This window comes from Camponotus vicinus, unplaced genomic scaffold, assembly GCF_025532165.1.
Source record: "Camponotus vicinus isolate PSW18456_S1 unplaced genomic scaffold, iyCamVici1.0 SCAF_3, whole genome shotgun sequence".
NCBI classification, from domain to species: domain Eukaryota; kingdom Metazoa; phylum Arthropoda; class Insecta; order Hymenoptera; family Formicidae; genus Camponotus; species Camponotus vicinus.
The window spans coordinates 14,808,561-14,836,410 of record NW_028141967.1 but is presented as its reverse complement, the minus strand read 5'-3'; the positions used below and the strand labels follow the sequence as shown (position 1 = coordinate 14,836,410).

Genomic DNA, 27,850 nt, shown 5'->3' with positions numbered 1-27,850 from the left:
TTGGGAAAACTGGAGGTACGAAAGGCTTAATTACTGCCTTATAAAATAAGTATTTTAAATTCATCTCATTGCGTTAATATATTACAGATTATATAAATGAGTTATCAAGTTTTTAACTAGTCAGTTTTATTTAACATCAGTAACATGATTTATAAGCAACAACGTTTATTGTGAATTTACAAGATTATTGTGAACCTACATGAAGAGAGAAAAATGGCATCTTGTTTTTCTTAAACCCCGATGAAATTTTTCTTTTTAAAATATTATCACTGCACTATAGGAAGAATCGTGATTTTTCCAATCTAAATAATGTTACGTATTGCGCGAATCTCTTCTTCTACTTTTTATCTCTTGTTTGGGCTTGAAAGCAAAGTATAAGTCCGAATGCTCTTTGTTCCCGATTCAATTCATCATCTTTGTTTTCTAAAAAAATTAAAAAGGAGAAATTATCAAAAATATTATACGCAATATAAGATATAAAATAATAGAAATTATGAAATCTCATATTATAAAATTGATATATTAATATTGGTTCCTTTACCATTTTTAATTTATAATGGTTTCTATATATTTTTTTTCTCTTATTTTACTTGTTTACTTTAAAGTTTTACGTACGTGAATTTAGACATTCCACCAGGACTTTTTTGTCTATTAATGGATGTTCTTTTTCAGCCTGTTCCACTATTTTGTCTACATCTAGCTTCGAATCCTTTATCTGAAATTATTGAAAAGAAATGTGATACAAGGAAAATGAGATCCTATGTGTATTGTTCATTAACGTCGTGTAAGAGAATAATTATTGCAATTATTTTATGTATTTTTTGAATAGATTTAATTTAATTGTATTTGATTTTATACATGTATATATATATATCGATATATAAATAGTTATATATATCGATATGTAAATATAATTATTATTATTAATATCCATGATTTTTTATGTGCATTTATTAATATATATATTATCGAGATATAATATCTCATATATTGTATATCATAATATAATAAATTTCATAATATATATGTATACGTGTGTGTGTGTGTGTGTGTGTGTGTGTGTGTGTGTGTGTGTGTGTGCGTGTGTGCGTGTGTGCGTGTGTGTGTGTGTGTGTGTGTGTGTGTGTGTGTGTGTGTGTGTGTGTGTGTGTGTGTGTGTGTGTGTGTGTGTGTGTGTGTGTGTGTGTGTGTGTGTGTGTGTGTGTGTGTGTGTGTGTGTGTGTGTGTGTGTGTGTGTGTGTGTGTGTGTGTGTGTGTGTGTGTGTGTGTGGGTAAAGTTATAGAAAAATTATTGATCCGAGAAAATGCGCGATTTAAGAAATATATTCAGATATATATAATAATTTATAAATTAATTTTTCATGATTATATTGTCACAAATTGTTATAAATATGTAATTTAGTACTCAACATATTCTAATGGAAATAATTGGAAACATAATGCAGGGTCTGTAAACTTCTTTGTTAGAATTTGTACCAGCGTTAGTAACGCTATCTAGAAGTTTGCCTTCAGATAACATGAACTATCTTCCGAAAAAATCAACATGGTGGATCAAAATACGATAGATCAAATACGCTTGAAGACACGTGTTGCAATATTTGTTGTCAATTGTAATGTTAAGCAGTTAATTAACACTATAATTGACAACAATATATTGTAACACGTGTTTTTAAGCGTATTTGATCTATCGTATTTTGATCCACCATAGGCCTGGTTTACACCGACCGTTTGATACGCGTATCATATGTTATGTTCGTACTAAATGTATGGTGTAAACAATGCCGTTTGAGTTGGTACGATACGCATCAAGAAGGCGTATCGTATCAAAATAATACACGTATCAAGCATATGTGGCGCTTTAAACACTTGTGCATCAAAGAACGAGGGATTATTTCTGACTGGTCGGCCATTTTTCGTTCCTGCGTGTATCACTTGTCAACTCTTCGTACTTTATTGCGTACTAGCTGGATTCCTTAAAACGCGCGCATGTATTTCTACATTTGATGTAAACGCAGTCGAATTAAACGTTTGGTGCGCATTACTTTTGATTCGCGTATCAAACCAGGCCATATTGACTTTTTCAGAAGATAGTTCATATTATCTGAAGGCAGACTTCTAGATAGCGTTACTAACGCTGGTACAAATTCTAACAAAGGAGTTTACAGACTCTGAAATAATGATTAAAAAAAATTGCGCTTTTATATCATATATGTATATATGTATATGTATATATATGTGTATATATATATATTTATATATATATGTATATATATATATAAAAGTTAATCTAATTATCTGATATAATTATTAAGAGAATTTTATATAATAATTGAAATTGCGTGTGGAATTGTTACCCAATCTTTCTTCTCCAACATGCATGCTACAAAACGACTGTGTGTTAGTAAAGATTCTTTAGTTTCTTCATCGATGTCTTCATCTTCTTTGATTTCTTGCATTTTTTGTCTTGCAATATTCAGCTCGTCTGTCATGGAAAAATATTTTTGATTGCAGACACTCAAGAATATGTATTTTTTATGTTTGCAAAAACGAAAAATTTTAATGTATAAATTCAAGTAAATTTTTTATTTGCATTGTTACATTATTTTTTCCTTTGTTTTGTTTTAGTAAAAGAAATTTTCAAAGAATGCTAAAAAATTATTTTTTTATTTACAAATTTACTTATATATGTACTGTATGTGTGCAGAGGTATCTAAGGCTTACCTATAGTCGTCTCAGCTCCATCTAGACATACTTTGACCGTTTGTACATCGGTTTCGAAATTTAATGCTTCATTTTGTATCATTTCATCTTCATCTGCAATTGCCTTTAATAATCGTATACATATTACATATTTCTCTGTTATTTTCTTATTATTATTGTTGGCGTTCGTCATATAAAAATCTTATATAATATTTATAACATAAAGTATATGAGAAAAGTATAATAGAAATTTATAACAATAAAATTTATGAGAAAAATTTTTGTTTATATTATGCACATATTTATATTGTTATACGTATATATTTTTATTTATTTTATATATTTTAAGAGAAATTTTGCTTAAGATTTATTTTTTAATATTTTTTTTAAATGCCGCTTGAGATAATCAAATTATGCGAAGTATTCTATTTAGTTTGTTCCATCAACAAAATAAAAAAAGAAAAAGAATGGAAAATGTAAGTAGTTATCACAGAGATGATAAATGATAAGTTGCACTTACATTAGCAGCGACAGCTAAGACGAGAAGCGCGATTCTCTTCATCTCTCTATAATCTAGTGACAGGAGAATGAACAACTTCGGTCGAGAATTAATTCATCAACTGAATGAAAATGTATCTCTATGCTCATATTTATATATTGTCATCCTACAATATTCCATGTGATCTTACATCATCAACTTGCGAAAGACAATATCTGTATTTGTACATGTGTATATGTGTATACTATATGCGTGGATTTGCGGAAGTGCGATTGGTATAATTGGCTAGCGTATCAGATTTGCACGAATTTCGATGGCGCCGCGATACCGCGCACTATCTCAATTATTTTGTGTGCGCATTAGAAGCTCATCAGAATGTGTGACATTGGTGACATTAAAAAAAATTCATGCCAAATAAAACTAATATTCAGAATTTTATTATATTAAGTGTAAAACTAATATTCAGAATGTTTAACATAATATAAGTTAGTATACATATAAACTAAAAAATATAAAGAAAATATTTTTATGTAATTAATGATTCTTATTCTATGTATATAAATAATATAATTAATATTTTATGTATATTAATAATTTATATGTAAATATTGTATCTGTAATATTTCAAAATGCAGAATTATAAAAAATTATAAAAAATTAATTGTGAAGTATAATACAATTAATTAAAAAAAGACGATTAATTAGAGTTTAAAGCGTGAATTTTATATATAAACATAAGGAGCATTTTGCCTTCGTGAAAAAATTAAAAAAATGATTGATTGTAAAAAATATTTTACATATTTATTATATAAAATATTATTTAATAAGAGAATAATTAAAAATTTAAAAATTAAAATATTAAAAATTTTTATTACTTATTAAGAATACAATTTGCATTCTTTAAATTTTAATATTTAAATTAATACTTGAAAGAGAGAGGTATACATATATTCATTTATTATTATTTATATATTCATTTATTATGATATACTTATTAAATTAATAAATTTGTTTATATTGTGTATATTTATATAATATATAAATTTAAAATATAAAATTTTAATAATTGATTTTATGTACAAAAATATGCTTTAAATAAAATATCTAGATTAAAATGTACTTTATATACTTTATAGTTCAACAAGCAATCAGTAACAGGAAGAAAAAAAGATAGCAAAATTTGATGAGATGATAAGTGAAAAAAATGACGAAGGCAAATTACGATGATGATAAATGATAAAAATAATGACTCCAATTACAGCAACTACGTAAGATCACTAGAGGATATGCAGTCTCATTAGAGCGCGCAATAGATATACAAAGTCGAGCTTTATTTTGATTTTGCCTATTCTTGGCTACATTAAAGGCAAATAGTTTCTGAGAAAATATTTTTCGACTTTCCGCTGTCGGTTTCGAAATTGACTGTTAGATAATAAAATATAAGTAGAGTTACTGATGTGAGACACATATATATATGTACGCAAACATCATATGTACGACATATCCGCAAAAAGCGAGTTTTATTTTTTTTAGCGCAAAAAATTGCATTTTGATGTACATTATTTTATCTAATGTGATTTCAGCATAATAAACAATTGTATCATATATTGGATAGAATAATTCCAATTATAGTGACAATAATTTATTTTTAATTAGAGTATTTTAATAAAATTAATATGAATTTTAATAGATTTCATGAAATTAGATTTATTTATATTTAAATTATTAACTACTACTTTTATACTTATTACTAACTACTTTGATACCACTTATTTTAAATAATTAGTTTATTTTTTTTGGATACAAGCAGAAAATTTGACAATTTTTACTTTAATTTGAAAATTAGAAACTGCGAAATATTTGACATAGTGCGAAAGCATTTTGTATTTAATTTAGGATATATTTGTTATACAACAATTTTCCTCAAAACCATGGCATCTAAAGTGTCATTTTTTTCTTGTTTCAACCCTTGGTCGGTTCGGCGACAACTTTATGCGATGCTGTCTATACGACCTAACTTCTACCATTACAGATTGCCATTATATCCGGCGACGTGAGTTGCTTACGCGATCTCTCTTCCCTTTTACACATATACACAAATGCAGACACACGTTGCGTATTGCGTATAAACTCACACATAGTGTGCAGAGGCCGGCCGTTAACACATTGCGCTTATCGCCGTCGCGACGTTAAATAATTCATAACGCATTAAGATTGCTTCGTTTATTCATAAGCTTACACGTTCAGGTGTAGCAGCTGTAGAACAATTCTTTCAGGAATTCTTGGAATTTCAGAAGCTTCATGAAATAAAAAATAAGAGCGTAGTTAGAATCGAAAAAGAATCGTCTAATTGTAAGAATTTAAGGCTCACATCAAATTCGTGAATTTTATATGTGTTATTTTATTTTTGATTCTGTCTTTGATTGCAAAGGGCCTAGGGGGATAAGCATGTAAAAGTTGCCCCCGCCCGTATCAAGTCGAGATTGGCATCATAGATTGGCATCTATGTGTCTAAAAAATCCTGTAAATATCAACCTTAAAATTGCATTTTTGTAGGAGTTATGGAGAGGGAAAGCAAAATCAAAAAAGTGATTTTTCTCGAACGACTGAACCGATTTTGATGAAAAAAATATATGTTATGAACATCAACAAGACTATTTTAAGAATAAATTAAAAAAAAAATTCTGACCAAAAATACGAGTAAAAAAAATTTTTGAATTTTTCAAAATTTTTTTTGAGGTTATGTTTTAGAGATACACCTCCAATTTTTTTTTTTTTTTAATCTTAAAATGTCTGCTTTAACATCTATTTTTTCCAAATTTTTCGTAGAGGTACTTCATGGCGAAAAATGATGAAAATCATGCATGCGGCGCGGTACCACGCTTTCACAGAACACTCTCGCTCCAGGCGCGTATATCGAATGTTCTAGTCTGGTTAGTATGCTGGATTCTTGAATTATTTTACGACAAAGTTAGTAAGAATTTAGATTTTATTTTTACTTGTACGTTTATTTTAAGCGCCTTTCGAAAAAGTTAAGTTTTAGTGAAATTATGATTTCTGTAACGATACCTACGTGATTCATCAGATCAGATGAAATAATTGAAAATCTATTTCGTGAAAAACGGTTAAAAAGAATGTTAACATTTTATGTATATAAAGTATTTAAATAAGGATCGTCAGTTCGTCAGATCTGCAGTTAGTCTATAAAAATAAGTGTCCAGAATTCACTATGAAAAGGATGCAGTACGGTTTTGAACTCCTTATCGGAGTGCTTTGTTAGTGTGAGTCCCCTCGCCTCTCAGAAAACCGGGTACTTTTTATAGGAGTTGAGATTATTATTTTTTTAATCTTCATCACTATCACTCTCAATTACTGGAATGTAATTGTATTTCTTGAATACTTCGCTGAGTATTTCGGCCGGTTTGAAAATTTTTGATAAATACCTAGCATGAGATAAATAATACACCACTGCAGCAATATGGGAGCAACAACCAACAGACCGTTTGCCATTGGCACATTCACATGTGTAATGTGTCAAACCAGAAACACCAACACTGTTAGGTTTATATCTTAAGAAGCATCGATAGGCTGTTCGACAAATATGACGAGATGGAACTTTCAATTTGAGTACATTTGACTGATCTTTAACATACTCAATTTTTAGTTTACCATCTTTGTCAACCATTTCTGCCAAATATGATATGGCTTGACCGCGTTGGTATGAACCGGTGAATAAGATTTTCAAATCTCTTTCTGTCATTTCTACTAACTTTGTCGTAAAATAATTCAAGAATCCAGCATACTAACCAGACTAGAACATTCGATATACGCGCCTGGAGCGAGAGTGTGCTGTGAAAGCGTGGTACCGCGCCGCATGCATGATTTTCATCATTTTTCGCCATGAAGTACCTCTACGAAAAATTTGGAAAAAATAGATGTTAAAGCAGACATTTTAAGATTTAAAAAAAAAAAAATTGGAGGTGTATCTCTAAAACATAACCTCAAAAAAAAAATTGAAAAATTCAAAAATTTTTTTTACTCGTATTTTTGGTCAGAATTTTTTTTTTAATTTATTCTTAAAATAGTCTTGTTGATGTTCATAACATATATTTTTTTCATCAAAATCGGTTCAGTCGTTTTCGAGAAAAATCACTTTTTTGATTTTGCTTTCCCTCTCCATAACTCCTACAAAAATGCAATTTTAAGGTTGATATTTACATGATTTTTTAGACACATAGATGCCAATCTATGATGCCAATCTCGACTTGATACGGGCGGGGGCAACTTTTACATGCTTATCCCCCTAGGCCCTTTCTACAAAACTTTTTTAATATTAAATTTTCAGAGAAAATATCAACAAAAACTAGTAAAATCTGTAAAAAAACATTTCTAAAAGAAGGCGAAAAATTATCTAAAAAAATAAACAAATTTATGTAATGTAGCACAAATAAAAATTTAAAACATAAAAAAGATTGTTAAATCCTGTTAAAAAATATGTTATTCAAAAATAAATATAAGAACAATGCATTTAACTAAGGAGATGCACAGAAGTGTCCCTCCGATTTTGATCAGCTTATAATATGTTGTTTTCTAGACAAAAGTAGGGGACACGTATTTTTTTATACGTGCCCATATGCGCGCGCGCGTGTGTGTCTAGCATTAAAACATCCCTTTGACAAAAATCGATTTTTTTCTTTCCAGACAAATATCTCTCAAACTATAAGAGATAGAAAAAAATTTTCAAATCAAAAGTTAAATAATTTCAAGAATACTTTACAAAAATGACAAAAAATTTTTTATTTTTTTAATTTTTCAAAATACCCCCACCACTAGACATATTTTTTCCATTTTTGAAATTTCTTTATTATCAAATAAAAGGTTATTTCTTCACGAGTCCAACCATATATAATTAAATTATGTTTCGAAAAATCATTTTCCAGAATTAATTATAAACCTCTCTATAAATACGCTATTTGTGTTTGTCCATGCGCTCGATTCTTCGCGCAACACATCCTATTTTTCTGTAATAGAAGATAAATTACAGATACATTTGAAAGACATTCTATGTAATTATTAGAAATTTTTATTGTGCTAAACATTTATAATCTTAAATACAACATTTAAATATATAATAAATATCATACATCAAGATACAAAAATTAAATATAAATATCTGAAACAATTTGTTGGAGTATAAAACCGATTTTCTTCAAAAGGTTTACCACGTAGAAATGCGTATGGGCATGTATAAAAAAACGTGTCCCTTATTTTTACCTAGAAAATAACATTAAAAGTTCATCAAAATCGGAGGAGGACACTTCCGTGCATCTCCTTACATTTAATATTAAGTATTTATTGATTATAAACTACTGATTTATATAATTCATTTATATATGGACGCTATATATAGGCACGAGCTAGAATTCCTTTAAGACATATTTTATATAATATATAATCTAATAAATAATTTAATGCAAATTCTTTGCATTAAAATGAGTTTAAGATCGAATTATTGAGTTAAAAACCGAAATTATTACCGATATCCTATGCTTTTATATCATAAGTATATACATCGTATTTTATATATATATATATATATATATATATATATATATATATATATATATATCTATGACGAAGAATATAATTATTAAAATTTTAAAATGTTAAATTTCAAGCTCTCAATATTTAAATTAATTTCGCAATACGTCAATTGCACACACACACACACACACACACACACACACACACACACACACACACACACACACACACACACACACACACACACACACACACACACACACACACACACACACACACCCACACACACACACCCACACACACCCACACACACACACACACACACACACACACACACACACACACACACACACACACACACACACACACACACACACACACATAAAATATTACATACAATTTATGACAATTAATTACATTTAATATTAATTCATTCTTTATTTATAAAAAAATTATCATTTTATTACTTATAAAAATCTTATTACTTATTGCTCATAAAAAATTAAAAAATGTTTTAAAGAAGAGATGAGTATGAAATAATTTATTATTATTATTATTAATGTAAATAATAATAATAATTTATACTTTATTTATAACGAGTTTTTTTAAATTTTATAATAAAGTATATAAAATAGTTTTAATTATTAAAAATATATAAAATGTTTTTATTAATTATATTTATAATAATATTATATGTTTATACGAATTTTTATAACAAAAATTTTTTGTAATACGAATTAATGATAATATTATAATATATTAAAATTAAAATATTAACATTAACATACTAAACATTAATATTATCATATTAAAGCCGATGACATAGTACTAACAATAAATCTTTTTATGCGCAAAATGGAAAGGCATTATAGTTGCAACGATCTTTATTATGATTTTTTTATATATATGATAATAATTTGATAATAATAATAATTTGATAACATATTGTTACTATGGAAATAGATGACTTTAAAGGAATAACTTTTTCAATTAAATTACCTTTTCTTATCAATGCGCAACAAAAAATTTTCAATATTTATTCCAGTTACAAATAATAAGTGATCGAAGTTTTATTATTGTTTTCTGAAATCGAGGAAAAGTTGCAGTAAAACTTTGCAGCTTTTCACTTTACGATTGCGGAAAAATTACTGGCCGTAAATGTATTAATATAATATAAGATATAGAGAAATTTTTTATAACGTTCTAAAAAAAGTTATAATTAAGTTATAATTATATTTTAAGTATAAATATATAAATATAATTATATTAATAAATATATTTATATTTTAATATTTCATAATTATATTTTAAATATATTTATATTAATTATTAAGAATGTTTCGTTTGGATTACTCGATGCATCTGGAAAGGAAGTCTGTCATGTGATGTAACTTGGTCTCGTCAAAAATGATGTTAGTCAAATTTGCAAGAATTTTACTTTATATAAGTAAACCTTGTTCGTTGATAAAAGGTCGATAAAATAGTATTATTTATTTATTATTATTAACAAATATATAAAAAATTTATAAGTTTACAAATATTGTTTAAATAAGATACATATAATTGTTAAAATTAATTTAAGAACTATTTCTGCGCAATATAATTGTAAGTTACGACTAGAAAATGTTAAAAATTTCATAAGAATATGAAACTATATGAAACATGCTCTGATGCTATCTTTCATGTCATGTTATGAAACATGAAAGATCATATCATTTATAAAAAACTTATTGTTGAGATTGACAACAACGTATCGCTTGTGTACTTCGCATATTTGACAATTTTGATTGTGGAATAATCTCATTTATAAAGAAGCAATTATTTACAATACACAAATAATGATTCAAAATATCAACTTTGTGAAAAAATCTATAATTACAAAACAAGTATATGACTGCTGTTACTACTGGCTGTTAGTACATTTTCAGTTAGTACAGTTTTCTGTTACTGCTGGTAACCATTTTATAAGTAAGAAGAACTTTGCAGAAAATTAAATTATATTAGACATTCATTCAGTTATTCATTATACATATCATAACATTAAATTTAATCTTCCTCTTTTTATTAGCAAATATCATTTTAATTTTCTGAATAATATGACATATGTACAATTATATATTATAATTATATATATATATATATGTATATATACAGGGTGTCCCATTTTAACTTGGACAGTAAAATATCTCAAAAACTAAGCCCAGCAAACAAAAATGTTTCAGACAAAAGTTGTATGGTTTCGAGGGGGACATAAGATAATGTCATTGGTTTTACCTTGAAAAGACCTAGACAAAGTCGAAAAATTGGAGAAGAGTCTTGCACGAGAATTCGATGTGAGGGATCTCGACGAAATCAACTATTGTCTGGGAATCGAATTCTTCCAAAACGACGACACGATTACATTGTATTAGTCATCTTACATCAGAGACATTTTTGACCGATTTGGAATGACCAAATCAAAACCAGTGAGCTCCGATGGATTCCAACACGAAGCTCCTGAAATCATCTAAAAATTCGGACATCGAAAACACGAACATATCGAGAGCTCGGTGCTTTGGCATACCTCACCGTTTTAACTAGACCAGATATCGCATTTGTCATCAGTTCACTGAGCCAATTCAACGACTTCTACGATCAAACCTATTGGAATGCGGCCAAGCGAGTCTTATGATACTTAAAAGGAATTATTAATCTTGGACTCGTATTCAGCTATTTATCCGACCCTCTTAAATGTTTCGTTGTCTCCGATTGAGCCAGTTGTCCGAATGACAGACGTTCATATACCGGATATACAACCATCTTAAATAACGGTATCTTGGGAGGTAAAGAAACAAAGAAAGGTTGTTCTCTCGTCTATAAAAGCGGAATATATGGAGCCATCGGAAGCTACCAAGGAGGCTATTTACCTTCGTAACGTCTTAATCAAGTTGGGATTCCAAGAACTTGCGGACATAGCAGTTTTCGTTGATATCGGAGCACTGAAGCTTGCTGAGAATCCAGTTTTCCATGCCAGAAGCAAACATATTGATGACAGACCATTTCATTCGAGGAGCATTGAAAGATAACCAGATAAAAATCTAGCACGTTCCTACCGAAAATATGACAGCAAATCTTTTGACCAAGGGATTACCGAGACCGAAACACGACAGATATGTTAAATTGCTCAGACTCGAATCACCATTTAAAAATCACCCCCATATCGAGGGGAAGTGTTAGGACTGGTAGTTCTTAACGATACGTGGTCGATTCATAGAGCACACTGACATCTATGATCATCTTTTTATATCCTTTAATATTATCCAATAATGGCGCTCTAATACATATTTCTATCCTCGTTTTACTCTTTCTACTACTAGAATGTGCGCCATTTGCATGTATGTTTGGAAGTGACTTGCATTAATAAATAAAGGTATTTTGTGTACTATTTATCTTCCTCTCGTTGTCTCAACCCATGACAATCTCTAAGCTCCCAGAATTAATTATTATAACAAGGCTTTTTGATGAAGGCGTACGATTAACTGAATATATTATTGTTTTTACATTCCATGTAAACCAAATTTTAAAAAATAACTTTCTTGTGTGTAGTCAATTTCTATTTTTAATTTCTATTTTTAGATTCAGCAAATTGCGAAGCAGATGACCAATAAATATGGATGTATTTATAAAGTATCTGTTGAGAGAATATTTGATTATTATTAAAAATTATGTCTGTTCTCGACTGACAATGTAGAAACAATTTTAATTTGATAAAGTAGATCTTTATTCAGTGTAAAAGTAAATATCAAGATTTTGCAGATTTCGATATTTTAATCATGTGACATTAAGTTTAGGAGCTTCAATGGCATATGAGATAAATAGGATTGTCATATAAGAAAAGATACAGATAATTACTAAAAACAAAAAGAGTTAACGGTCCGTAAAGTAATAACACAAATTTAAACAGAGAGCTAACAAGAAAAGACTTAGGACCGTAACGTAGGGTGGTGGTATGGAATGACAATTAAAAAAAATTAATAATACTAAGACAGAGCCACGAATGTTAAAAAGTAATTTAATAAGGAAATGTCTGTCACACAGAGAAAATAATTATTTAAAAAACATTTAATAGACAAAGGTTAGGTTTTTCCAATCTTTATCAAACATCATATATAACTCAAATTGCGTCATGCTTTCGTACAAAACAATTTATCTTTTCACGAATAACATTATGACTGATTAAATAATCAATCAATTTCTGCTTGTCACTAACGATGCTAAGGAATTCATGATAACGTATATTGATTTTGTGAGCAACGTATTGAGACTAAATGACTTTATAAATAATATAAATCCTCGAAATATATTGTAAAGAAATATCTGATATAAGTAATTTGTATGTTCATAATCAGTAAACCTTTTTTGTTAAATATCTCAAAAACTATACGAAATAAAACAAAGTGAACATTAATCAGCAACTTCACAATATATGAAGGCCATTGGCAGTGTTCAATAATATAAATAATTTCATTAATGTGTATTATAATATTATATTATATACAATAATATTAAAAGAAAATTTATGTCTAATCATAATTTCTAATTATATGAAAATATAATAGAAGGAATTAGAAAGAGAAAACAAGTGATACAATGTATTTTAAAATTTGTATTGATTTTTATAGCAATTAATATATAAATGATATATAGGCAATAATATATAAAAAATAAAGCGAAAAGATGAAATATATATAATAACAATATTATATGTAAAATAATAATATGAATAAAATAATAATATAAATTAATATAATGTAAATAATAAGATATATCAAGTACAAAATGTATAAATTATTAAGAATATTTATCGTTTACTTTGCTCTATGCATTTAGAACTGAGCTATTTTGCTTGATTTAATGCACTCTTATCGGAGATAGTATTTTCATCATTTTTAAAAAGATTTTCTTCTTTCTTGATTAGATCTTGTTTATCGACCTAGAATTGCGTGCGCGATATTAATTAATATTGTATATTCTTTATTAATTTATATTATTTATTAATTATTACATAATTTAGCAATAACATAAGAATACACACACACACACATATATACATACGCACATACACAAATCAGCCGATTCCCAAATTGTTTCATTAATATCAAAATACTATAATTTTGCTACATTATTGGAATTACTAATAATATTGTTTGCCTGCTTCGCATTTTTGACAATTTTGATTGTCAAAATTACAAATAATAATTTTAAGTGCACAAGAGCAATTAGTTATAATATACAAATAATAATTTAAAATATGAACTTTAAAAGAATCTAATATCCTCCTAAAAGAAATCTTACGAAAGTAAAAAAAGTACAAAGTAAAAAATCTAAAAAAATGATAAAAATGAAAAATTTTAAAAACTAACACGAGATCAGTACAATTAGTCAAATACAATAATTGTATAAAAATGTACTTAAAATGTACTTAATTGGTTATTGATACTAAATGAATTAAAATTCCTTTAATTCCTAAAGCACTTTTTATATGGTGTATAGTTTTAAAAAAATTTCACACAAATTTTAAATCATATAAATGACCTTCAGATCGAAATGAGATATGAAAACTTGATGTGCCCGAGTCGTTTATCTTTCGAATAAAATGTAAAATCTTATATATATATATATATATATATATATATATATATATATATATATATAATTAAATGTTTAGTCTATAAGTTGTAATTTTATTAGACTGATAAGCTGTCACAAATTGCTCTTTTTGTTTTTGTTTCTTATGATTTTTCTATAAAACTTTATAAAATATTATACATATAGGTGTAAATATTCTTTGTATTAATCTTTTCATTATTTAATAAGTGCAATTTTTATATTACAAAATAATTACAAAATAAGCTTTAACCTTTTCGCATCTTCAATTTTCCCAAAAAATATATGCGTTTTATATGAAGATAGTTTTATAGGTTTTCGGGGATGCTGATTCCAAAGAGTATCCGCAAAAAGCACTTGTTTTTTCGTCCGTTTGATGATCCTCACGGATTGAATCGAATTGTGGTTTAAATGATAGCTTACGATGATATATTAATCTGAGAAAAATTTCAAGTTGAGCATAGGAATGGTTTCGGAGATATGAAGAGTCAAAGTTGTCAAAATCGATAAGCGAATCTAACGGTACGGCATATATGAGAATATTATGTTGATTCAAAGAGAAATATGTGTGTTTATGACTCAAAATCTCATTGGCCATACTCGGAGTTTAAGGATTTGAAATTGAATTTCAAATATATTGGCTTAGAAGCTGTAGGATGAAGAGTTTGATATTGAAGAGTTTATTATCAAATATCTTCATTCTGAGCCCCTTATACTGATAGTTCTGATTAGATGTGTGTTTTTATAGTTTACTTAACTATTTAATGAATATGGAATTGAGCAAATGTGCGTTCGAAATGTTTATAATTTAAGTGGTTTCAGGTATCTGTTTCCAAATCTGGAGTTTAAATTGCAAAATTAAACTTGTTTAAACAATTTGCTTAAACAAATTATTGCATACTTACCGATTGCGACAATCTTGACTCTTCATATCTCCGAAACCATTCCTATGCTTAACTTGAAATTTTTCCCAAATTAATATACCATCATAAGCAATTATTTAGACCACAACTCGATTCAATCCGTGAGGATCACCAAAACGGGCGAAATTTGCGGATGCTCTTTACTATCAAAATTTAAATTTAAAATGGCAGATTCAAGATGACGGTCATGAAAAGCTGACATATCAATATATTTAAAATACGAGCTTGAATTTTATTTTTCTAAATATATATTACGTTTTTTCTGAATATACATACACATGTTCGTGGCATTGTTATACACTTTTTTTGCAAGACTCTTTCGAATGCCCGTTACACGCATCGTCTTACTTCGCGCACATTTTGATTACACATATAAACTATTATAATATAATATCTATCATAATAAAATTGTAATCATATTTAAATAAAACTTTAAGTTTATAATTAGCGCATCAATTTTACGATTTTTCGACATAATATACAGTTATTCTTTACTACCTAAAAGTTTGAAAAGTTTTTTGCAAAGATAACTATATTTTATTGCAAATATTACATTTCAAAGTGATGATTTTTTCACATATAGCTGAACCTTCTTCTTTAAAACAAGCAGAGATAAAAATTGATAGGATTATTTGTTTAAAAGTTATAATTTTTTTCTCAGGTACATATATGTCCCGAAGATACGAAAGGGTTAACTGTACGGTCTGAATGCGGGGCAAGTATATTACATTTATTTATATTTATTATTATATTTGAATATATATAATATATTATTACATATAAATATAATATAATATAATATAATAATAATAATAATAATAATAATAATAATAATAATAATAAATATAAATAAGTATAATAATATGTTATATATTTTCAAATAAGAGACAATTGATACGATGCATCATAGATAGAAATGGTTGTTTGAATGACAGCTTCAATTGGATAAACCCGTTCATATTTTGTGAACTTTGTGAATATATCTTTACAATCATAACATTGCGCATATGTCATTAGGGACAAAATCACTTTGCATGTGTACGTGCGAGCGTATGGACGTGAGTCTGAAAGAATGAAATGTCACAATTCTGGTACACAATTTTCATATCTTAGACTTAACTGCGCTAATTTTACTCAAACTAATCATAATTGAAAATTTGCATCTACATTGTATTAGAAAAATATTGTTAGATTTTTAAAAGGTTTTCTTAAATTATCTTAATATCGCTAGTAGAATAATCAAAGGATCATTAAAAAATATATATATAATCGACCAAAACTAGCCAAAATTCTTGTTTATTTATTAAAAATTACGACGTTTCGACGATATGGTTGTGGTCCTTTTCAAGTATACACTGGAATATTGAAATCGATAATTAGATTTTTTGATTTTTTGACGGTTAGATTTTTAATTACGGTTTTAATTTCTAAGATATTTTAATCAAAAGTTTATTTGATGTGAAATTCTAGATAAATTATTTGGTAACACCTCGACATATCGAAAACAATGACTCTCTACTAGCAATTGTTTTGTAAGCAAGTAAGACCGCATGTTTTGAGATTATTTTACTATAAATATTATTTTAAAACTTCTTGAATATTATTTATATTATGAATATTATATATAACAACATGTTTTTAGTTAATTGATAATGGCGTTTAATATTAATCATGAAATAATAGCTTATTATGCTTGCGAGACAATATTTTGAATAAAATTCAAGTTAATAAATTAAAATTTTATTTAAATTTGATTTAAATTTAAATTTGATTCACATACATAAATACAATTACAATGTAATTTTTAAAATGTAATAAGTTTTCATCACATAATCATCATGTTAATTTCATTTATTCTGAATAATTAATATTCAATATCAAGAAATAAATTAAATTGTTTCTTTTCTTGTTACAATCTTTTTCTTTTAGCCAAGTATTTATGTAATTATATAATGCACATATAATAGATATTATATAGATATGTGTTATGCATGTATGTACGCACACGCGTGTGTGTGCATGTGTAGTACGTACTAGTTCATACGGGTGGAACATACACCTGATCACCTTTGGAGTTCATTCTTAAAATGTATCATTTACAAATTTAATAATATAATTTTATATATATGCTCATAATTTGACAATTAAATTTATAAATAAACTTATTTAATAATTTAAATATATAATTTAATTGTCTAATATTATTCCTTTTTAAACCTTTCAAATAAGATTCTTGGTGCAAAAAGTATTTTGTTTTGTTTTACTTTTAAATTCTGTTTTAATATAATAATATTATTGTTTTGAAGGGAAAAGTTGTTTTTTTCATTTTTTTTATTTTTAACGAACATTGAAAGAACTTGTATTGAAAAGAACTTGTTTTGGAAATGTTTATATTGTAATAATATAAACTGTTAGTAATAATAAAAATTATTTACAAACAATAAAATTCGAAATTTTTTTTTATTTTTAACTTTATACAATAAATATTACATTTTATAATTTCTGTATCCATTTAAATCTAATTCATTTAAATTTAATTGTAATATTTTTGTGATTTATTACTTATCCGGCATGTTGAATGTATCACTATAATTTGCGTAGTCAGCATGGAGTGTTTCTATCTTTTGAAGATTAGCAGTGGAAATTGTCTGAAAAATGTAAAAATATATATTTACTTTTTATTTTATAATTATTTATTTATATTTATAATTATTTATTTATATTTAATATATCATTATTATTTTTGTCATTATTAGTATGATTTTGTGTGATCCGTAAACTACTTGTATTTGCTTCATTTATCACCAAACATGACACGAGCAGGAGAGTCTTCATTTTGCTGTTTTGACATACAAAATACACTGATATTTTTGATATACAAAATATTAATTTTTTTTTGGAGGTCACTTCTTCAATTGATGCGTATCTCGATATTTCAACTGAGGATAATGAGAGGAATCAATTGGTGTAAAAAAAAAAACATAGTTGTTTTTAAGAAAAAATATGTAATTGTTAATTGCAAATTACATATTTTTTTTTTTTAAAACAACTATGTTTTTTCTTTACACCAATTGATTCCTCTCATTGTTTTGTATATAAAAGTATTAAGGTAAGATAATCGAAAAATGAATATTTTACTAGATATTTTATGGTTTATGTAAAATTAAGAAATTATTTCAAGCCTCATAACTCGAAAAGTACTCAATGAAGAAATACTTTATTATAGTGTTTTGGAAAGCTCTCGAGATAAGCTATAAGAATACATAATAAAAAATAGGGGGTTCCATTTAAAAAATTAAAGGTAACCTTCATGTAACATTTTGCTTATTACTTAATAATTATTGCAAATTTTGCAAAATGGTAGAGGACTTTTCTTTTCAGTTTGACCCAATCTATCATCACTTTTCGTTTGGTCCCTTACGAATCGGACACCCTGTATACAGATGAAAACGCAATATTTCTTGATAATGGCTTAGCGATAATTTATCTTCTTTCTCGAAAATGGCCTCGATCTGAACAAGTAGAGTATAAATTCCTCAAACGTTAATAATGCATTAGCAGCGACTCTCTTTAAATAGTGTTTAACAGATTTTACCCTCGCCTCCCATAAGCACTAAAGTGAGGCAAATAGGCTGGGATGAAGTTTCAGGAAATGCTCTGCTCTGCCATCGCTTCATTTATGACGTTTGCTTCTTCGTTCAAAAATTTATTTAACTCTTTGAGAGTGTTGTTTCCATCAACAAAGTTTTTACCGTTATCAGAATAATTCTGTGCCGGTTTTCCTCTCTTCCTTCCTTTTCTCGTTTCCTCCTTTTCGCGATACGAAACGTCTCAACGTTGCTAAAAATGCCTCCACTGTCAAATCTCGAAACGAGCTCAAGGTGCATGACTTTGATAGCAAAACAAATGAATAAGCAAATGTAACATTTTGATATTTTACAAACCCTTCCTTTGCGATCTTTTACTTGAAAAGGCCCCGCATAATCGACGCCCGTAGTTTCAAAGGGAAATGTGGTTGTAATTCTAGCGGAGGGGAGATGATTCATGATATGCTGCATTGGTCTAGGATTAGCTCGAAAACAATATGTACAAGATTTGACGATCTTACGAGTTAAAATTCTACCTCTTAAAGGCCAAAATCGTTTCCGAATGGACGCTGAAAGTGCTTGAGGCCCTACATGTAATAATTGCTTGTGCTTCTTAGAAAATAAACTCTCCGTAAATATGTGATTTCCAGGTAAAAGAATCGGATGCTTCTTGTCCTTTTCGAATTCTGAATTACCTAATCGTCCTCCAACTCTTATAATGCCGCTTTCGTCGAGGAACGGTTTTAATGAGGCTATTGGCATTGTCAGACTAATGTCCTGTTGTATCATCACTATCTGCTTACCAAAGCTTGATCTTTGCACATGTTTTATCAGAAATGTCTTGCTTAAAATTTAATCCTATGCCGATAGATGGCAGAAACAGCTTGGCGATGTAGCGTAGGCGTGTAGGCGAGTTAATCGACTCAACGATTAATAAAAATATAAACTTTATTTTAATAACTATACATACTATTGCAAGAGATCATCTTTGGTCTTCTAGCTTTTTTGACCGTTAACAACCACGGAAGAGATCGAACTGAGTGGAGTCAATACATAAGTATCTATATGTATATAGGGTCTTAAACCTAGTGAGTTCCCGAAAGCGGCGAACGGCTAGTAACATGGTAATGGTGCATTCGGTGTTGAGGCGGATGCCACACTACCCCCTTCCAGAGCGGTCTAAGTATTTAGGTCGCGAATTTGATGCTTTTGGTTTTTGGAGATGGGTAAGTCTTCAGGGGTGGTGCGGGTACGATGGAAAGGTTGTCCGGGAAATTTTCCAAATATGCTGGTTTCAGCCTTTCTGATGAGACGTTGACGGGCTCTTCTTTGATCTTGATTTTGAAAACTCTGTCGGAAATTCGTTTCAAGACTTCGTAGGGTCCTTGGTATGGGCGATCTAAAGGTCTTTTGGTTGAATCTACACGTACAAAAACGTGCGTGCGTGTGTACAGATCCTTGAGGGTGAAGGCCCTTGGTTTGTTGTGATACGCGTGATGAGCGAACGTTCCGAATCTGTTGGCGGAGGAGTTCGATGAAAGATTGTGGGTTTGTTGGAGAGTCCTCATCGATGAAGAATTCGCCGGGAAGACGGAGAGATGTTCCGTACACCAACTCGGCTGCACTGACTTTGATGTCTTCTTTCAGGCTTGCGCGAAGGCCCAAAAGGACAATTGGTAAGGTGTCGACCCATTCGGGGTTGGCATGGCAGCGTATGGCGGTCTTCAATGATCTGTGAAATTGCTCGATAGCTCCGTTAGAGGCAGGGTGATATGCCGTCGTCCTGATTCTTTTCGCTCCCAAGAAATGAGTTAGTGCCTGAAACAATAAGGACTCAAATTGTGAGCCGCGATCGTTAGATTTGCTGGGGCGTCGAAGCGAGTTACCCAGGATGAATAGAAAGTCTTGATGATAGTGTCGGCGGTAGTATCGGCGATAGGAATAGCTTCCGACCAGCGAGTGAATCTGTCGATAGCCGTGAGGCAGTATTGATAGCCATGCGACGGCGGAAGAGGACCGACAATGTCGAGGTGAACGTGGTAGAATCTCGAGTCGGGGACCGTAATATGCTCTGGTGCGTTTCTGTTGTGTCGCTGGATTTTGGCTCGTTGGCACGCGAGGCATGTCTTGACCCAATAAGTGATGTCCTTGTTGAGTGAGGACCACACGAATCTTCGTGTGATGAGCTTCCTGGTAGCTCTAGCGCCAGGATGAGCTAAACCATGGACGGTGTTGAAGATCGTTCAACGGAGGGATCCGGGATCGTATGGTCGTACATCGCTGCCTGAGACGTCGCAGAAGACGGTGCGATCGGAGTCATCGAGGCGCAACTGTCGTAGCTTCAAGTTGCTTTCAGATTGCAGTAATGTTTTGAGTTCTTCGTCGCTACTTTGTTCCCGTGCTAGATCATCTGTAGTCACGACTACGGGCATATCGATTGTTTGCAGACGAGAGAGTGCATCCGCTACTATATTGCTTGAGCCTGGTAAATGGACGATTTGCGTAGAGAATTGTCCAATGAAGTCGAGCTGACGTATCTGACGAGGAGATGCTTTAGATGACTTCTGATCAAAAGCGAAAATTAGAGGTTTGTGATCCGTTGCGATCGTGAAATCTCGACCTTCGAGCATGTGTCGAAAGAATTTAATGCTAGAGTAAATTGCTAAAAGTTCGCGACCGTAAGTGCTATATTTACTTTAAGCGACGGTGAGTTTCTTGGAGTAGAATCCGAGTGGGACCCACTTGTCTTCCTGGAATTGTAGAGTGGCGCCCATGGCAAAATCCGATGCGTCGGTGTGCAACAGTAAGGGTGCTCCCTCACAAGGATGCGCCAAGAGGGACGCCTGCGCGAGCTGCTGCTTACATTGTTCAAACGCCTGTTCGGCGTTGCCGAAGCTGGAGCTTCTCCGAAGTCCACGGAACCGATCGCTTGCCTCGTTTGGTAGCTCTTGCAGTTAGAGCGTGAAGCGGGGCTTGGGAGGATGCTGCATTCTTTATGAACCTCCTGTAGAAATTTATGAGGCCCAGAAATCGGCGGAGTTCCATAACAGTTCTAGGCTTTGGATAGCTAATTATGACGGATACGCGGTCTTTTAGCGGTGTGATATCATCTTTATTGATAGTGTGGCTTAGGTATTTCACTTCCTCTTCTCCAAAGATCAGTCTACCCGCTCACGAGCGTTGACATTGAAAACTCCAAAGAGATCTCTATATAATCAAACAATAATTAAAACGATATAGAATTAAATACATATTTATGGAATAGATTCGAGTGAAGCTTAATTCGATGAGAGATTTAAATTAAAGTAGAGCGTCACAAGACATGAATGATTTTGGCAAAAAATGAAACGTAATACGTTGTATTTGCATTATTACATACATACAAGTAAAACTTTTGATAGCATATAATTTTTTTTAGTAACATTTTTATTTGAAATAATCTTATGTAAAAACATTATATTTTAAATAAAAACATTATATTTATAATATTTTAATTGTATAATATTATATTGTAATATAAAAGGCAGGGATTTTTATAACGTTTCCAAATGAGTGTTAAATATATTTTATTGAAATAAAAATACAAGAGTCAATTATAATGCAGGAGAAAGAAATCTTTATTTCAAATTCTCAACAATGCATTGATGTAGAGCGAATATTATTAATATTTAACTAATTGCATGGACTCTTTCCATATCGTTATCATTTGATATGAAAATTGTATATGTATAAGAAGGAATATATAATATATTACTTCTTTTTTATAGAGGTTTTTCTATTAAATCGTTTATTAGTATTGCACATTTTATAAATGCTAAAGTCTTTTCGTCATTATTTCCTTCTGTTATTGGGCTTTGGTATTCTGCAATTTGGAATAAAATAGGTTGTTGAAAGAAATTTTGTTTTAACATATAGTAGTGTATTACTTTTAATGTATATAACTAAGTATTTTAATATAGTATATATACAACAATAATATTAAAAAAAATTCATTTCTAATTATAATTTTCAATTATAAGGATAATAGTTAATTAAAAAGATAGTTTATATTTAAACATTTACAGTAATTTCTTGACAATTATTTTATTAATATATAAGTGTGATGTATAAATAATTATGCTATAAAAAATAAAAAAAACGCGTGATATGAAATGAAATTATATATATATATATATATATATATACATATATAAAGAATATTTTGTATAAAATATCTAATAATACGAATAAAATAATACAATACCACAATAATACAATAATAATAAAATAACGCAATACAAATAATATGTCAGTTATATACATTACTACAAATATTTTCTTTACCTTGTTCAATGCACGTGGAAGCGAGATTTTTTGCTCGCAGCAAGTTGGTCTCGGAAATGATCTTTTCAAAAATTTTAAAAAGTCTTTCTTTTACAATTAAACCTTGTTCGTCGATCTAAAGCGATAAAATAGTATTATTTATTTATTACTCTTAATGAATTTAATGTACGTCTGTACGTTTACAAAGTGATACATATAATCGTCATAATTAATTTAAAAAATTATTTATGTGAGATGTAATTGTGAAGTTAGGATTAGAAAATGAAATTTAAAAATCATAAGAAAGCTATATGAGATATGCTAATGTTATCTTTCATATTATGTTATGAAACATGAAGGATCATAAGTTTATTTTTAAAAAATTATTGGTCAACAGCATTTGCAATTTATAATTACAAACATATAAAACATATCTGTCACTGTTAGAAATCGATTTATAAGTAAGAAGAAATCTTTTAAAAAAGTATTGTATTGGGTAAAATTCTATTAAAGCTGTTTATAATGCATAATTAATTTTAAAAGATTTTCTTTCTTATTAATATAATAAAAATAATTCAATTTTCTGAATAATTTTTAGTTACATATATTCAATAGCATTATTTAGTAACGTTATTAGTTAATTGTTAATGATATTTAAAATTAGTTACAAGTAAATATAATTGTTAATTATGCATACTAGACAAAGTTTAAAACCAAATTTTGTTAGTATATCTAAGTCTTTTAATTTAAATAAAATGATATCGACATGTTTAAAAAATATTTCTTGCATAAATTATGTATACTTTATTTATGTAATTAGTATATATATATTACATGTGTATATATATATATATATATATATATATATATATATATATACACATACATACCGTTTCGAACTTTTGGAGTGTACATTTGATCACTTTTGGTGTTAATTCTTCTAAAATATATAAATTTGATAATACAAATCTCTTTTATTATTATAAATAATTTAATTATTACACTATAGGTACGCTTGTAACTTAGCAACATTAAATAAACTAATAAGTAAAATTTATTTTAAATTAAAAACTCGAATATATACAACTTATTCGTTTAATATTATTGTTTAATATTATTGTTTTCAAATCTTTCAAATAAAATTGTTGATGCAAAAAGTTAGTCTTGTTTATTTCTATTTTAATGTAATAATATTATTAATTTGAAGAGAAAAAATTTTTTTCCTTTTTATTTATTTTTAAAAGACTAGAAGAACTTGTTTTGAAAATGTTTATTGTAATTATTAATATTGGTAATAAAAATTATTTGATAACTAAAAATCTTGAAATTTTTGCTTTTAACTTTATTTATTAAATATGATATTTTATTTAATATTGTATTTTATTAGTTTGGATCCATTTAATATCCAACATTAATATTTAACGTAATATTATCGATACTAACTTGGTACATTCAATTCTTGGACACAAATTGCATAGTTCCTATAGAATTTCTTCACTTCTTCAGGATCAATTGCGTATGAAATTGCCTAAAAAATCGTTTTGTATTCTCTTAAATTATTTAAATTATTTAAATTTAATGTATCATTTTGAATGCATTTAATATATTACTTTTTTGCATTTTTCAGACTTTTATTCGACATTGAATAAGAAATTATTTTCAATACTGTTGCGAACACAGATAATATTTGATGTAAGTACATATACACACATTCCACATTTTATTCATTTATAAAATATTTATTTTTAATACAATGAAATAACATTACATTATATTATGTACTTTAATTAAAAAAAACAATGTTACATTATTTATTTATAATAAAAATAAAAATTAAAGTCATTTACCATTATTATCAACTATTTTTATCCTGTGTTAGATTTTAAAATGATTTTAAAAACTAATGAAATAAAAAATGTATATTGAAATATATACATTAATTTATATTAAAAATTAAATTAAAATTTATGGAGCTTATTTATATTATAATAATAATTTATATTATATTATAATTATATTAGACGCATTACATGTTTGTGAATAATATAATTGGAAAAAAATTTCGATATACTATAAAACAAAAATGTCACAAAGAACATGCATGTATCATATATACATAACAAAAAGCGGTATCATTTACATTTTTCAAAATTCTGTTTTTACTTAAATCACATATTTAAAAAATATATAAAATAACACTTTATTATTAGTTAGAACTAGAATTAGTTAGAACTCTTTATTATTAGTTAGAATATTTTATTTAATCAAGATTTTTTCCAATATATTATTTCAAATTTTTATAATATTATAAAATTTTATATAAATTAAAGAAAGCAATATATTATATTAAAGAAGCAATAAAGAAAGCAATATATTATATTAAAGAAAGCAATATTAAAGAAGGGTAATATTAAAGAAGGTTCAATATGAGGCTTTTTTAAGTGTACTTAGCATATAATGAATGCAGTAATGATGTAAAAAATCGTTCGGCAGTATGGAAAATGAACTTTTATTAAAGTAATTTTAATTATTTGAAGAAAAAAAATATTAATATTTTTTCTCTTATCGTAATACGTCTCGAACATTTTTAGTTTGTGTATCGCTTTCCACTTACCAGAAAACACATTATGAGCACAAAATTCTTCATTCTACCGTTCTTCAAGTACTCTGATAACAAAGTATACTGTTTCTAGTTTCCTTTTAGATTGTCGCGCATTGATACTCAACTGCCTATTTATGTCAAATAGAACTACTAATAAAAAAACTAATCTAGTTTCTTGACGTCATGAATAAATTTGTGATTAATAATAATTACTTGTGATTAAATAAATGTGAATAATTGTGAATAAATACTTGTAATTAATAATAATTAAGAAAAAAATCTGTATGGAAACAAACACAATAATTTCTCGGTAATGACTCAGTGATGACGATTTCTTCCTCTCGCATAAACATCATTAAGAATTATTTGCCAATGTTGAAGAAAACTTGTTAAATTAAAATTGTACATTTGTCGATTTGAATTTGATAAATCGAAATACATGCACAAATAAACCATAATGTATTGGAAAATACGTAAATTTTATATAAAAATATAATTACTTTAATTTAATAACAAAAATATTAAAATGATGAAAAGTTCAAAAAAAGTTCAAAAAAATGTTTTAGTGATAAATGAATGATAGAAAATGAGAAAAAAATAAATTCACTATTTACCTTTTTTTCATATAAAAATACTTAAGACAATATAACACGGAATGTTAATAAAGCGTAAAAATTTCAATTTCAATTATATAAATTTTTAGTTTTATAATTTTAATTACTTCCTTTTCAATTCATACGTTATATGTATATCCGTAATATACATCGAACATTCAGTAAAGATAGGGATGTATGTAAAAGGAAGTCAAGAGTGTTTATACACTCATTCTATCAACGAGCGAATCCATCTGCAACGGTATCGATGCATATCCTGTGAAGAGAGCATTTACACACTTTTCATCACCTAACGAGTAATTGCTAGAAAACAATATTCATGGATTACAAAAATATAGTATAATAGTTTTTTTATTGAAGTTGGATATTGAAAACTCTAAGGAAATCATTCTATTTAACAATAATTAAAACGATGTAGGATTAAATACATGATGAGATATTTAAGTTAATTAATCGAATATTTTGTGAGTGTCCACTGTATATATGTAGTAATTCGCGCGGGATGTATGTTATTTTTTTTTGAGCTTAAAGAGGCTGTCGCCGCAGACAAAGAAAAATCGTGAGATGTTTAGAGAGTGACAGGGTAATGGAATTCACGCGATGGAAATTCGAGATGGTGGCACTTCTGGAATCAAGATCCTTTGAAGGCTTGATTGATGAAACGAAGCGGCAAAACTTTTGAAGTTACTAAAGCGAGATGGAAAGCGAAGCGGAAAAATAGTGTACTAGCGAAATCGCTGATTTCCAATATATTCGATAAAGGTCACTTCAAAGTTTTATCAATATACATCGTAATGAGAGATATATGGATACGTCTAACAGCATTCTATGAAGATGTATCGGCAACTACAAAGCTGTTGGTCAATGAGGATTTTCATGACTACCGATGATTAGAAAGTATGAACGTACCAACATACATTGCAGGCCTAACTGAAGTTGAGTAACGATTGAGAAGCTTTGAAGAGACAGTTAGCAGGGAAACCATGATCACGAAAATCCGCAGTTTACTTGAATCTGAATAGCTCAACAGTTTTAGAGAGGTACGGCGTTGCACCAAATCTGAATCTAACAATTGCTGAATTACAGGGAAAGCTCATGGCATCGAAAAGGAAGCTGGTAAAGAGCAGATCGTTAAGAGCAATCCCGAGGATGTTTGTGTTATTGATCCAAGGAGAAATAACGAAGAAGTTGAAATGTAAACAGTAAGGTCAATCTAAAGGAAGTGGTAAGAAAACATTGAGATGCCACAATTTTTACGGCATAGGACACTTCGCTAGAGATTGTCCGTTAGAAAAATCTGTCAAAAGTATGAAGAAAAGCAACAACATAGAATCATTAGCTGCCTACGAGGTCAAGGAAACCTCGAGGCCTTCGTGACCGCTTTAAATAACAATGATAACGAGTGCTGAATGGCCGAATTTAGCTGCTTATCG

General features: G+C 28.5%; 5 protein-coding genes across 10 annotated transcripts in view; 1 reads left to right on the top strand and 4 right to left on the bottom strand.

The window, feature by feature from the left end:
* Positions 1-27,850, top strand: part of Spri (Src homology 2 domain-containing protein sprint) — a 323,123-nt gene that overhangs the window by 32,660 nt on the left and 262,613 nt on the right. The window contains exon 2 of one of the 3 annotated variants that reach the window (XM_083092807.1): positions 15,974-16,027. The exons of the other annotated variants lie outside the window; for them this stretch is intronic. The gene's annotated coding sequence lies outside the window, so the exon portion shown is untranslated. The remainder of the gene's footprint in view (positions 1-15,973; positions 16,028-27,850) is intronic. 3 annotated transcript variants of the gene reach the window in all.
* LOC145968699 (uncharacterized) lies at positions 110-3,376 on the bottom strand. The gene is made up of 5 exons (XM_083094362.1): positions 3,221-3,376; positions 2,722-2,824; positions 2,355-2,482; positions 616-715; positions 110-423 (listed from the first exon to the last, which is right to left on the bottom strand). The coding sequence occupies exons 1-5, from the start codon at positions 3,260-3,262 to the stop codon at positions 338-340; spliced, it is 459 nt and encodes a 152-aa protein (XP_082950488.1). The 5' UTR covers positions 3,263-3,376; the 3' UTR covers positions 110-337.
* Positions 18,395-19,713, bottom strand: LOC145968545 (uncharacterized). 2 transcript variants are annotated; one of them, XM_083094101.1, is made up of 3 exons: positions 19,436-19,713; positions 19,257-19,335; positions 18,395-19,152 (listed from the first exon to the last, which is right to left on the bottom strand). In XM_083094101.1, exons 1-2 carry the CDS (start codon positions 19,686-19,688, stop codon positions 19,274-19,276), a joined length of 315 nt encoding a protein of 104 aa, XP_082950227.1. In that variant the 5' UTR covers positions 19,689-19,713; the 3' UTR covers positions 18,395-19,152; positions 19,257-19,273. The 2 variants fall into 2 exon arrangements, with proteins under 2 accessions (XP_082950227.1, XP_082950226.1); XM_083094100.1 differs by having other exon boundaries at positions 19,257-19,713.
* Positions 19,830-25,916, bottom strand: LOC145968547 (uncharacterized). Of its 3 annotated transcripts, none has more exons than XM_083094104.1 (5): positions 25,816-25,916; positions 24,645-24,729; positions 24,092-24,141; positions 23,223-23,337; positions 19,830-22,106 (listed from the first exon to the last, which is right to left on the bottom strand). In XM_083094104.1, exons 1-5 carry the CDS (start codon positions 25,846-25,848, stop codon positions 22,063-22,065), a joined length of 327 nt encoding a protein of 108 aa, XP_082950230.1. In that variant the 5' UTR covers positions 25,849-25,916; the 3' UTR covers positions 19,830-22,062. The 3 variants fall into 3 exon arrangements, with proteins under 3 accessions (XP_082950230.1, XP_082950228.1, XP_082950229.1); XM_083094102.1 differs by lacking the exon at positions 19,830-22,106 and adding an exon at positions 22,449-22,761; XM_083094103.1 differs by lacking the exon at positions 19,830-22,106 and adding an exon at positions 22,449-22,761 and having other exon boundaries at positions 24,092-24,138.
* On the bottom strand, positions 20,079-21,529 carry LOC145969101 (uncharacterized). Its single transcript, XM_083094958.1, has 2 exons — positions 21,176-21,529; positions 20,079-21,098 (listed from the first exon to the last, which is right to left on the bottom strand). Exons 1-2 carry the CDS (start codon positions 21,527-21,529, stop codon positions 20,079-20,081), a joined length of 1,374 nt encoding a protein of 457 aa, XP_082951084.1.

What these genes read in the sequence shown, in the direction of transcription:
- LOC145968547 (XM_083094102.1), bottom strand. Translation starts at nt 25,848, where the DNA reads ATGAAGAATTTTGTGCTCATAATGTGTTTTCTG. An exon ending in CCAAGAATTGAATGTACCAA is followed by an intron (nt 24,142 to 24,644) that starts GTTAGTATCGAT and finishes TATATATTTTAG; the next exon opens with AAGAATTAACACCAAAAGTG. An exon ending in CACTCCAAAAGTTCGAAACG is followed by an intron (nt 23,338 to 24,091) that starts GTATGTATGTGT and finishes TTATCGCTTTAG; the next exon opens with ATCGACGAACAAGGTTTAAT.
- LOC145968699 (XM_083094362.1), bottom strand. Translation starts at nt 3,262, where the DNA reads ATGAAGAGAATCGCGCTTCTCGTCTTAGCTGTCGCTGCTAAT. An exon ending in TCTTAGCTGTCGCTGCTAAT is followed by an intron (nt 2,825 to 3,220) that starts GTAAGTGCAACT and finishes CGATTATTAAAG; the next exon opens with GCAATTGCAGATGAAGATGA. An exon ending in TGTTGGAGAAGAAAGATTGG is followed by an intron (nt 716 to 2,354) that starts GTAACAATTCCA and finishes CAATAATTTCAG; the next exon opens with ATAAAGGATTCGAAGCTAGA.
- LOC145968545 (XM_083094100.1), bottom strand. Translation starts at nt 19,688, where the DNA reads ATGATACAACAGGACATTAGTCTGACAATGCCAATAGCCTCATTAAAA.
- LOC145969101 (XM_083094958.1), bottom strand. Translation starts at nt 21,529, where the DNA reads ATGCTCGAAGGTCGAGATTTCACGATCGCAACGGATCACAAACCTCTA. An exon ending in GCGACGTCTCAGGCAGCGAT is followed by an intron (nt 21,099 to 21,175) that starts GTACGACCATAC and finishes TCCTGGCGCTAG; the next exon opens with AGCTACCAGGAAGCTCATCA.